This window comes from Psittacula echo (assembly GCF_963264785.1).
Source record: "Psittacula echo genome assembly, chromosome: 1".
NCBI classification, from domain to species: domain Eukaryota; kingdom Metazoa; phylum Chordata; class Aves; order Psittaciformes; family Psittacidae; genus Psittacula; species Psittacula echo.
Genome location: NC_137735.1, coordinates 154,240,564 through 154,253,523, shown reverse-complemented (window position 1 = coordinate 154,253,523; position 12,960 = coordinate 154,240,564). Strand labels below are relative to the sequence as shown.

Genomic DNA, 12,960 nt, shown 5'->3' with positions numbered 1-12,960 from the left:
TCAGTTGTTTCTCTAGCAGACATCCAGGAGATTCACATGACAGCTCTGGAAAGTGAAAAATCTAGAGACTACACTAATTAAGGGGTACTTTCATAATTAAAAACTTTAGATAGTATCTATTTTCTGCCTGTGTCTCAAGCACATGATAGCACTGTGGTCTTAGACCTGAACTTTCTGCTCCCAGAAGTTGTGTGTTGAGTCTGTCTCAGCTAGGTTCTTGTCCTGTGGGTTGAACAGCTACTTGAATTCTCTTTTGAACACTTTAGGAATGAGTGGTCAAGCTGAGATGTCCTAGGAAGTATTTTAATATCTAGTTCAAAGCAGTAACTTTCTCTTATCTAGGGATAATCTACCTGTCAGTGTCAACCTTCCTTTCTGTTGAAGGAAGTGTGAACAAGTACTTTTAAACTCTGAAGCAGATCTCCATTCTTTGTAACTACTGAGCTTATTTCAACCTCATGCTCTTATTTTTAGTGTTTTATAATTTACAGAATTCTCTGTCTTCCATCAAGGACACTCTCTTTCTAGAACTTGTTTCGATCATCTCTGACTATTTTCTTGTTTCATTTTCCCATCAAAAATTATCAGTGTTCAAAGCTGATAAGGGTCTTTATTAAACTTTGGTTTTCTGTGCATAGGATTCAGGAGGTCCTATTACAAACTAAAAATGCCTGTACATACTGTATTTTTACTTGAGAAATACTTCACACTAGACCTAAGGTCATACTAATTTTAGCTAATCTGGAGCTGTAATCATATTTCGTTCTTCATCGTTATAAAATGTTTTTGCCTATGCACACAGAGGAGCTGCAATTTCAGCAGAAGTGTTTTCAAGCATATATATATATATTTATGTTTATATTTGTCATTTAAGCTTGAAGTTTTACCTCAGTCACTCTGCTAGATAGTAGTTAAGCCAGAAGTATGCCTCCTAAGTTAATATGTACTCATGTTAGAATGCAAGTGCATCAGCATTAGCTTAGTTTTCCATGGACTGTACTTCAAATTGGAGGTGGAATGGAGTTATCAGGATCAATGTCACAATGCCCTCATACAATCAGTCTACTGGGCTGAGTCATTTCAAAATACATTTTTCTGAGCAAGGACTTACGATTAACAATGAGAATTCAGAGGCATTGAAAACGGTGTCTAGAAACTGATTCGTTTGTGATCTATCATAGTAAAGGCAGGGAGGATGACTTCTGTAAAGCAGAAAGTATATATTTGATATAGAGGTGATGTAACTTAAATAGAAAGCAAATTAATTGTACATATGTATTTACCTATTGCAATAGTGAATATCCAGTAAATATAGTATCATTTCTTTAGCCCACATAAAGTGATTTTGTTGTTTCACACTCCTTGAGAATATACAGTTATCATTTGAAAACACTAATAATCCAACTGAATTTTTGCCTTCTCTTTGCAGTTATAAGGCAAAGGTATATTTTACTTTTTTTTTTGTTTATGCTTAGTCATTGGAGAGCTTTTTGTTTCTCATTTATCAATGAAAATTTCTAGAAGGTGCTAAGACAATATGATCTGGGCTCTGAAAGGACTTGCATTTTCCCAAAATATGGCGTTTCCCTCCTTGTTCTAAGAAAACAAGGCAAAATCTGGAGCTTAGCCAAATGGACTACTCACAAAATCCAAATGATTATGCTCTTGGGTTATGTTAACATCATAACAGAAACATATATAAACATAGACAAGATGAATGAAATAAAGGTGATTTTAAATTATACGTTATAGGTAAATCAGTATGTAAATATGATCTGGATTCAATTTCCTGAGAACTCTGGGGGAAAATGCAGAATTACTTTGTCCAACCGCCCCCCGCACCAAACATCTGATCTAGCTGAAGAAAAAGGGTGACTTAAAACAGTCAGAACAGAAGGGGTAAATGCAATTCTAAAACTAGTATTTTGTTTTTAGAGTCAAAAAGGTCAAAGCTTAAAGCAAAAATAAAACAGCCATATATTCTCCATGGCTCTATGCTAAATGTAAAACAGCTTACCTGCTTCACTGGAAGCTGCTTACAAACATTATTATAGAAAATGTACAGAGTTTTGCAGTTATAGGAGAACATTTATTAATGCTCTTTTAAAGAAAGAAATAATTTAAGATACTGATTATACACCCTTCAAAAATTATGGAATAAGAAACGGCCAAAGAAAAAGTAAGATGTTGAGAAGTCAACTGGTTTTCACTGAATACCAGCCAGACAATTTTCAACAGAAGGTGCACAATCTTATGCAAAATACTGATTAAAATGCTTAATCAAGTAAGCTGAGATGACAAACAAGACCAGCCGTAGAGCAAAGATTGTGCCATATCAGCTGTGCACACAGTATGGCTCAGCCTTGAGAAATGTCCACATGAGAAGTAATAATTGACCAAAAATTGGTGTTCAAAAGAGAATCTGATGAAAATGTCTGCTTTACACCATGTTGATAAAGGAGCATTTTTTTCATTTGTAACATCTGAACTTTTAAGACAAGCAACTTTCCTTTTCATGTAAAATTGGTCTCCTTGAGATTTTTCTCCTTCGTTCTTTAAAAAGAATTTATTGGTTTTCTCTACAGTGTGTCTTATGAATATGTATAAGGAAAAAGTACGTTTTAATGAGTGACCATTAGATGACTTCATACAGCTTTGTGTGTCGACAGTAGATAAAGAATAAACATGTCAAATGGCAAATAACTGGGCAACCATGATCTAACGTTATTTGCTTCCTTCTAAATGGTATCAATCGCGTTTCCCCATGGGAAGGATGTTTCAGATGGATAGTGATGCATATGAAGCCAGCAAAGAAAACCTGAAAAAAATCTTGATTCTTTGTTTATATATGCAAGACTCAATTTCAAATGAAAGTATAACAGCTGCACAGACTTTATAATACAGAAGGCTGAATAACAACTGTATATTAAAGATTATGTTCTCAAGTGTGTGTAGAAGTGGAACAAATTTCCTTCCATTCTCTTTGAATGTTCTGTTTGCCCAGATATCCTGGCATTCTTTCAGTCCTTACTAAACTAAAGCAACAAAAATACAAAGTTTTACCAATGCTCAGATAACTAAGCATTTTGGCTAAAGACTTTTCTATTGCCAATTGGATGCAAGAAAGCCATGTTACTACCAATCATTTCTAGCCATGCTTGACTTCCCACCTGCAAAACCTGGTATCTACTTCCTGTCCAATTGGCTGTGGAATATCTTTCAGCCCAAGTCCAGAAAGAAGTGTAAAATACTGTCCCAAGAGTTACAGCAATTTCTCAGCTCTCATCTTGCTATACTTCCTTTTCCAAAACACCCTTTAGCGACCCAACTAGTACTTAAGAATTCTTCACAAACCACTATCCCTTGTGTGTCTTCAATATTCTTCCCAAGCAAGGATCAGTATGAAACATTTTCAGTTGTATCCATTAATGTTTAATAACCAGCTTTCCCCTTTGGTATTTATTATACAAAAAGATACCAATATTCTCAGTTGTTAAAAATTGTAATATTTTGTCTTGACTCTGCAGTAGGAGGATTTTTTTCAGAAAGCCAAAGTTTGGAGTGTTATGTGACTGCAAGAGTGTCTTATCTTCCACTTCATTTCAAGGCATCATATTTGGTGGGAGGTCTTTGAAAACACAAACCTTAATACCTGAATGCAAATAAAAGGAAATTTAATGATATTGTCTTTCTTAATTTGGTATATCTGAGCTGAGCCAATCACACCATTTTAACGGAATAGCAAAATCACTATGCTTGAAACCCTAAAGGCCTCCAATATGATGTTTTTTTAATAGAGAGAATTTAAGTTATTATCTCAGTTTTCTGAATAATTAATCCCAAAAGTTCCCTATTCAGGGAATAGAGACATACTTCATTTTGTGTTCAGCTTTCAGCACCGCGAATACCTTAAACAATCCCAATACAGTTTGAGTGCTCATTATTTCTTGGCTTTCTGAAAAGATTCTACATTCCTTTTGAAATTTTTGATGGGTATTTTTACATTTTAATTATAATTTGAATTGTTAAAAATTGACTGTTCAAGAACACAATCTGACTTTTTCAAAGCAAAATATTTGTTACTCAGAATAGCAAGTGGCTTTGCAACAGTCTGGAGATTTTCCTTTGTTGAAGTGCAATTGGTACTTTTTTTTAAAGAGGATTGGACAAAACTGTGGCCAGGCCTGCAACTGAAGTGCTGAATTGCACAGGAAATGTGGATTTCTAAATTGTTGATGGATTATGCTCTCAATATGGTTGTAGCTTCAGTATAAAGGGTAATTAAAAACAATTAATGATGTTTTCCATAAATCTGCAAAGGACCAGGAGCTGAGCAGAAAATTCTTGTGGTTGTGTAATCAGCTGTAGTATGATAAAGAAAATACTGCAAAGAGCCATGGGAAGGTTTTTCAGAGGTGCTTCATGAATTTTTGCAGTTTGTTTTCTGTTAACAGTTTTCATTTTTAAATTAGTATTTCTAGAAACAATGAGACACTTGTTTTGTGCAGGATTGCTCTCATTCCCTACTTAGTGTGAAAATATAATCATACAGTAGCTGTGTTTGCAGAACAGAAAAAGCCATGTAAAGGAAGTTTCAAGCTCCCCTTTACTTACTCTGAAGCTACCAGTTCTCTGTGCCAGTCATCATAAAGAAGTGAAATAGATTGAAACCACTCTGAGCTGTCAGTACATCACAGCTCTGAATCAACTGGAAAAGTAGCACGGTGTCAGCACATGGAGATGGATTTTTGTTTAATTAGGCTCTTTGTTTTAGTGAGAGGAAGCAGGCGGGTGTCACAGTAGAGTGGCATGTGTGTCTCCTGCACGTCACTGAGGACCTCCCAATGTTCAGATGATTCTGTGGCTTAGGTGCCTGGTTTTGAGAGTGGCGGAAGGCAGAGGGTAAACATCAGAGCTTGAAATCCTATCCTTCTTTTTTTATTTTAGTGGATTAATTAATTTTTATGAGGTTCTGCATGATGTAGACACCAGCAGAGGTTTTTGAAAGATGCGTTTATGCTCATTATATTTACTGTAGTTAACATTTGCTGTTGATCTAGAACACATTGCGGAAGGAAAACAATTCCCAACAAACAAGTGGCAAAACACACCCATTATATCTCACATTTATTCATCCTTCGCCACAAGAAGATCGTCACCAAGTAGAAGTTCAGTAGAGAAGAGCAACATCCTGAATTATTCATTAGTAATATGCTCTTGTCAGAAATAATTGTCATGAATGTTTCTTCATCTTTCACTCCCTCACCTGCCATAGAATCACCCTAACACCATGTCCTCAGTGCAAGTGTTGCCTGTACATTTGTTAGGCTTCTGTCATCCATTAGCTCACTGTATGTAATTAAAAAGTATTAGTCAGAAAGGGAAAGGAAAAGGTAGTTGAAAAAGTACCAAGTGGCATATGTGTTGTCATTTATGGACACACAGCTTCTTTCTCAAGAGCTAGAGCTATAAGTGTTGGAAAAGCAAATTATGATCTTCTGGCACATCAAAACAGACTGTACAGAAGAAGTTGCATTGAGAGTTTACAAGTCTTAACTGTGAGCCTCTGGGGGCATCATGATACAAATAAAAATCATGCTGCTGCCCAAGAGTAATAGTTAATGGCCCATGCAGAAAGCTATCTGCATCTCTAATAGCATATGAATACACGCAAGTCTTACTGAGAAAATTGTTAGATGGAGATTTTGAAAGAAGGCCAGAAATTAAATTTGGTAAGTAGAAAGCCATGTCAGCAGTGTGAACATCTGAACAGGTCCTGTTTTAGAGTGAAGAGAAATAGGTACATCTTTACAACAAAACTTACTTGAAGTGTGATGCATTCCAGAAATGCCTTTTCTTTTCACTGACTATAAGAAGAATCTGTATTGGTCTAGATGCATATGCATGTGTGCACCAAATATGGCATGAATTCTGTCTCTGGGGTTTTACCAAAACCACCTTAAATAAAAATCATGGTGTGGCTTTATGTCTCACACTTTGTCTGTAATATGTGATATTGCCCAGACCTCGGCTTCTGCATTTGAAGCACTAATAAGGAAGCAGTAAAGCAAGAAAAAAGTAGTCTTCTGAAACGTGGTGTCAATGGTTAAATAAACAGCAAGTGCTTGCCACATGGCAGCCAGTGTATTTTGTTGCATATATAGAGTGATTTATGTGCACAGTAGGAACTTGAAACACGGTAGGAAATGAGACAGCACAGCTTAGAATTTTTTTTTGCAAAAGGCCTACATAAATTTTACAGTTGTTCTTAACAGTTATTTATATTTATGAAGTGCCAAGGAATTTCCAATTAAGGTAAAATTACTCTCTTTTTTGTTGTTTTAGATGTATGTTTTTTAAAAACAAAATTTATTCAGGAATTATTTCTTCTCCCTTACTCACCTTTTGATATCTCATGTAGTTTTTTACCACAAATGGATTGTGGTCTAGACACTAGCTTTATGGAGCATTCTGTCCTAACTCAATTTGGAAACTGAAAGGAAATGCTAGTATGAGTGGCTTTCCCAAGGTTGAGCCTAAAGTGTATATATACATTTAGTTTTTCTTGTCTTGTTGATGACCTGTTATCTCTGCATGGATTATGACTGTGGCAGAAACTGCTATAATAATATTCAAAACCTAAATAAAGACTGCTGTCTAAAAAAGAAGAGGCTTTCTGCTTCCTCACTGGGTGATGAAATAAACATGCAGGGATGAATAAAGATGGCAATAATTAATATAAGCCCCCTCAATGCTTATACGAAATAAGTTCTGTAACTGGTTTTGGTGGAAATGCAGATGTAAAACAGGGCATGCGTGCAAATGCTGAGGATTAGGAGAATAATAGCTTGTAAAAGCGACACCCTGGAAACATCTTATTGGTGGAAAATATGCAAATGCACAAAATAATACTGGAGGCTGTTGTGGAAGCAACAGAAATAAACCATGATATTATTTGCCATTCATATTGATCACTGACTTGTGACAGCAAATTAATGTTGTTTTTGGGGATTTACCTATTGTGAAAACAATACATGCTGGTAAGACAAGAGCAATGTGCTGGCTCTGATTAAAATGAAAAAAAACAGTTTAAGAATAGATTGAAGGGGCCATGTTTTGTATCACTTACTGCTGTTGCTTTGAAAATGCAAGTAATAAAATAATTTTGTACAATTAAATTAAAGGAGAAATAACCTAACATGAGCTTGTTTGTTCTCAGGGTAAGAATGAAACTACACTAGGAATTTTAGAAAATGTAGAAAGCAGACAAAACTACTTTAAAATCTAGCAGTATATTTATAGCTGACCATTTATCTTGAAAAATATCATCCACCTTATAGATTAGTAAGCCTAAGTAGAAAGATACGTTGCATTTGTTTTCAAACATTTGTACATTTTGTGTATTGCAAACTGTAGCAGAGGGGATTAAAATAAATTAACAGTTATTTCTGAAGGATGTGTAACAAAGTTTTCAACAGCTCTGCTCAACTGCCAAAACAATTTTGTAATTAAAGGTGGCATTTCATATTATCATTATGTAGGCCATGGCAGTGTTGAGGTGTGATCCATAGAAGACAGTTTTCTCCCTAACATGCAGATGAAAGAAGCATAAAAGCATTTTTTCATATAGGTTACTTTTGTACATCAAGTGAATAGCTCTGCAGATTTTAAATATCTCAAAGAAGATGAAGACAAAAATGATGGATAGAAACTTTTACTGACTGACTACGAAATGCTTTCCTGGTTTGGTATGTGACTACCATGATGTAGTACAATACTGGAAGACTGAGAGATGATAAAGAATTGATGTATAGTTAATGGGACACCTATATATAGCTCTTACCTAAAAGCACATAACAGCAGAGCAAAGGGAGTGTATGCACTCAGTGGTATGCATTAGCTCTCATTGACTTCACACTCTGATTTTCTTCAGGAAATATAATTACCTTAACCTGATTTAGCCCCATTCTCTAGAAAAAAAAAGCATAATTTTCAGAAACACATAAGCGGTGTTGATTCTTTTCAAAAGATATTGATGAGTTCTTTAGATGAGGAAAGATGTGCTGCATGAAAAAAAGCAACGTACATGCGCTTTCCCTGAGAAAATGCTCTTGGACCTGCCCAACACCATGGCATCCCTGGTATTCCTGAAAACTTCTCGAATTTATGATACTCATTCTTATCAATTAAATTCCTCAGTTGCAGGACTGAAAATAGTGTTTCTTGTGTAAAAATTTTGGAGAGAATGGAAGTTTTTCATTTTCATTCCTGAGTATCAGTAGTGTCTTCAAATATAGTCCACTAAAATAGAGAGAAGTGTTTTCTGGCCACTGATTGTGCTGTGAAATACAAAGAGAATGGCAAAAATACACACTCATACATTTCTTTATACCAGGTTGTGTAAATTAAATTAAAATTTGTATTTTTTTTTCTACAAACATCATTCTAACAGCAGCAATGAGTTTTTGATGCTCCTATCTAAAACTTATTTACACTATGACAGTGTTGAGTGCTTTTTTTCTGTGAGTCATTTTCCACAGTGACTGTCCTTGACCAAACCAGAAAATTAATTTGATTTCTCTAATGCAAAAAGTAATTGGATTTCTTGTTATAGAATGCATCCCTTTAATGACTATCTCTGCTTCAGCCAATTTAGCTGCAACTGACCTGACATTGGTCTGATGATATGACTTTAAATAAATGCCAAAGCTGGGAGATGCAAGACCGACTGTCTGGTGTCAGAAAGAACATTTTCTGCTCATCTTGCCATTTTCCTCAGAAAATGTCTCCTTCTTGAATGTCAGTCTTATGAAACATGCTATTCTAGTAATTGGTAATAAAGCAGCTGATTTTATCCTTCTAACAAATACAGTAAGTATTTCCTGGAAAGCATCTGGAGAAAATTTGAAAGTTGAATGAAACCTCTTGAGATATTTGTCCTTCTTTGCAAGTATTTATTACTATGTAGACTCTTCCTAAGAGAAAAAGGTGTTCCTAAAGTAGTGAAATAAATCTTTACAGAGGTCTTGTTCAGTATTACATATTTATCACAATACTTATTTAGATAATGGGGATCTTGTAAGAAATATCATAGCATGCTGATCTGGCAAAAGGTTTACCTACATAAAACAATTAGTAAAGGTAGTATTTTGGATACAATATGTTCTTTCTTCAGGCAAGGATTAATAAAATCCCAAAATATGTATTTCTATTTATTTAACATAGTCATTATCCCTTAGACCCAATCCTTCAGGCTAATATGCTGAGCGCTTTTAACCCCAAATGGTCTTGGAACTAAAATTTAGAAGTTGAATGTAGTCTATACGTAATTTTAATTTAATCATGGGTCATGTGTTTCTCTTGATAAATGCTGTTGATGTTGTTGATTGAAAGTGGTAGCTCACACTCTGTATAGTAAACTGGATTTTAAAATCTCTGTATATCAAAAAAAATGTAGTGGAAAATAAAACCAAGAAAATTTGAATTCAATTTGAAGTAATTTCCTTCTGAATCCTTATTAAGAGTTATTTTTATACAAATCAAAATAGTAATTTTCCACTGTCTACCGATACCAGTGTCAGATAGTAAGAATTTGTTTTATGTATCTGTATTTTGAAGCAGGTGCTCATCTCTGTTCCCATTATCTGTTCAGTTATCTCTTGATCTTTACATATGGGTAGGTTTTCCACTCTTCTGGATCCTCGGGACAGTGAGAAGAGCGTGCAGCAAGCTCACTGCCCTGGACTTCAAGAGAGCAGACTTTGGCCTCTTCAGGAACCTGCTTAGTAAGGTTCCATGGGTTATAGCCCTAGAGGGCAGGGGGGGCCCAAGACTGTTGGTTGTTATTCAAGGATCACCTGCTCCAAGGTCAGGAGTGTTGTGTCCCAACTAGAAGGAAGTGCAGCAGGAGGGCCAGGAGACCTCCTTGGATGGATAAGGAGCTGCTCAGGAAAATTCAAAGTTAAAAAGAGGCTTATAGAAGGTGGAAGCAAGGGCAGGTGGCCTGGGAAGAATACAGGGATGCTGTCCGGGAAGCTAGGGACCAGGTGAGGAAGGCTAAGGCCCAGCTAGAATTGAACTTGGCTAGGGATGTTAAGGATAACAGGAAGGGATTCTATAGGTATGTAGCGAATAAAAGACAGATGAGGGACAACGTAGGCCCCCTTCGGAAGATATCAGGAAAACTGGCTACCCGGGATTTGGAGAATGCTGAGGTTCTTAATGACTTCTTTGCCCCAGTCTTCACTGGCAAAAGCTCTGACCGCACCACTCAAGTCTTGGAAGGCGGACATAGGGACTGTGAGAATGAAGACCCCAGGCCCACTGTAGGAGAGGATCTGGTTAGAGACCATCTTAAAAACGTACACAAGTCCATGGGACCTGATGAAATCCATCTGCGGGTCCTGAAGGAGCTGGCGAATGAAGTTTCTAAGCCACTGGCCATCATATTTGAACAATCATGGCAGTCAGGTGAAGTTCCCAATGACTGGAAAAAGGGAAATATAACCCCCATTTTCAAGAAGGGGAAAATGGATGACCCAGGGAAATACAGACCAGTCAGTCTCACCTCTGTGCCTGGCAAACTCTTGGAGCAGATTCTCCTGGAATTCATGCTAAGGCACATGAAAAACAAGGAGGTGGTTGGTGACAGCCAGCATGGCTTCACTAAGGGGAAATCCTGCCTGACCAGTTTGGTGGCCTTCTATGATGGGGCTACGAAACTGATGGACAGGGGTAGAGCAGTTGACGTCATCTACCTGGATTTGTGCAAAGCATTTGACACTGTCCCACATGACATCCTTGTCTCTAAATTGGAGAGACATCAATTTGATGGGTGGACCACTCGGTGGATAAAGAACTGGCTGGATGGCCGCACGCAAAGAGTTGTGGTCAAGGGCTCGATGTCTGGCTGGAGACTGGTAATGAGTGGTGTCCCTCAGGGATGGGTGTTGGGACTGCTCTTGTTCAACATCTTTGTCGGTGACATGGACAGTGGGATTGAGTGTGCCCTCAGCAAGTTTGCCGATGACACCAAGCTGTGTGGTTCGGTTGATACGCCGGAGGGAAGGGATTCCATCCAGAGGGACCTTGACACGCTTGTGAGGTGGGCTGATGCCAACCTTATGAAGTTTAACCATGCCAAGTGCAAGGTCCTACAGCTGTTTCGGAGCAATCCCAGGCACAGCTACAGGTTGGGCAGAGAAGAGATTCAGAGCAGCCCTGCAGAGAAGGACTTGGGGGTGTTGGTGGATGAGAAACTGAACATGAGCTGGCTTCAGTGTGCGCTTGCAGCCCAGAAAGCCAACCGTATCCTGGGCTCCATCAAAAGAAGCGTGACCAGCAGGTCGAAGGAGGTGATCCTGCCCCTCTACTCTGCTCTCGTGAGACCTCACTTGGAGTATTGTGTGCAGTTCTGGTGTCCTCAACATAAAAAGGACATGGAAGTGTTGGAACAAGTCCAGAGGAGGGCCACGAGGATGATCAGGGTAGTGGAGCACCTCCCGTATGAAGACAGGCTGAGAAAGTTGGGGCTGTTGAGCCTGGAGAAGAGAAGGCTGCGTGGAGACCTCAGAGCAGCCTTCCAGTATCTGAAGGGGGCCTACAAGGATGCTGGGGATGGACTATTCATCAGGGACTGTAGTGATGGGACAAGGGGTGACAGATTCAAACTTAAACAGGGGAAGTTTAGGTTGGATCTAAGGAAGAAATTCTTTACTGAGAGGGTGGTGAGGCACTGGAATGGGTTGCCCAGGGAGGTTGTGAATGCTCCACCTTGGCAGTGTTCAAGTCCATGTTGGATGAGGCCTTGGGTGACATGGTTTAGTGTGGGGTGTCCCTGCTCATGGCAGGGGGGTTGGAACCAGATGATCTTAAGGTCCTTTCCAATCCTAACTATTCTATGATTCTATGATTCTATGATTTTGCAAAATGGAATGTAACTTTCAGAGCTTTTTAGTACAGTTAACTTGAAGTAAATGGATATGAAAACACAGCTTCCCAAAGGTGCAAGTGCCTTAGGGGTATTCACCTCCTTCATTTAGCTAGAAGTCTTTTTTAATACTTACGTGTACCACCCAGAAGAAGTGTATGCATATGAGTCTCTGGACACGTAAACAGATGGTCTCTTTAGATAGGAATTATGAAAATGAGAATAAATATTTCATACCTTTTAAATTTTGTGCAAGTTTTAAGGGGTCTTTGTATCTCTAGTCCCAAGTGTGCTTTTCTTACTGATATTGGGAAGCGAGAGGAGATTATAAATGACATATAGTGCTTAATCCACAGGCTGACACTCCTTGGCTGCAATTCTGATTTCAAGAGTGGAAATTCTGCTGATGCTGGTCTCAGGGAAGATGGTCCCCTCTCCCAGGTTGGACCAGAAAGCTTCTTAGCCATAGGGGTACATAGCTTATGTACTGTAGGTTGCTGTGACTTTTAGACTAGCACCTCTTCTTTTCTCATCTTTGTAACTCCACAAGTTTTCTTGCTTCTCAAGGAATTGCATGCATATCTGGGGCAGAATGTGCACGTCAATAAACTTTATGATGGTTACAAATAACACTAGAGATACTGTTTTTCTACTGTCAAACTTCTAAAATTATCAGAACTTAAACAGGTGTTTCATACATAAAATAAAATGTTCTTAAAATCCTTGTTAAAACTTTCTTTTGTGACACCGGTTTACCTGTGTATTATTTCTTCTTTCCCTGTAGGTCACAGATATGATGCTTCAGGATAAGCCCTATCCAGACTGGGGAAAGTCAGCCAGAGCTTTTTGGAAGAAAGGAAACATTAGGATCATTTTATTCTGGTAGGAAAATAGTAAAATCAAAGTATTATAAATGACCTTTTGCTAAACCATAAAAAAATGTATCTTCTAATTGTCTGTGGCAGTATAAAGAAATAGAATATATGGTTGGAAAAAAATGAAACTTGGTCTAACAAAAATTTCAACATTAC

General features: G+C 37.7%; 1 protein-coding gene across 1 annotated transcript in view; it reads left to right on the top strand.

Moving 5' to 3' along the window:
* Window positions 1-12,960, top strand: part of TMEM117 (transmembrane protein 117) — a gene marked incomplete at both ends in the record, with an annotated part of 221,200 nt that overhangs the window by 130,354 nt on the left and 77,886 nt on the right. The window contains one exon of the mRNA XM_080632603.1: window positions 12,714-12,811. Within this exon, the coding sequence (XP_080488729.1) occupies window positions 12,714-12,811 (98 nt within the window). The remainder of the gene's footprint in view (window positions 1-12,713; window positions 12,812-12,960) is intronic.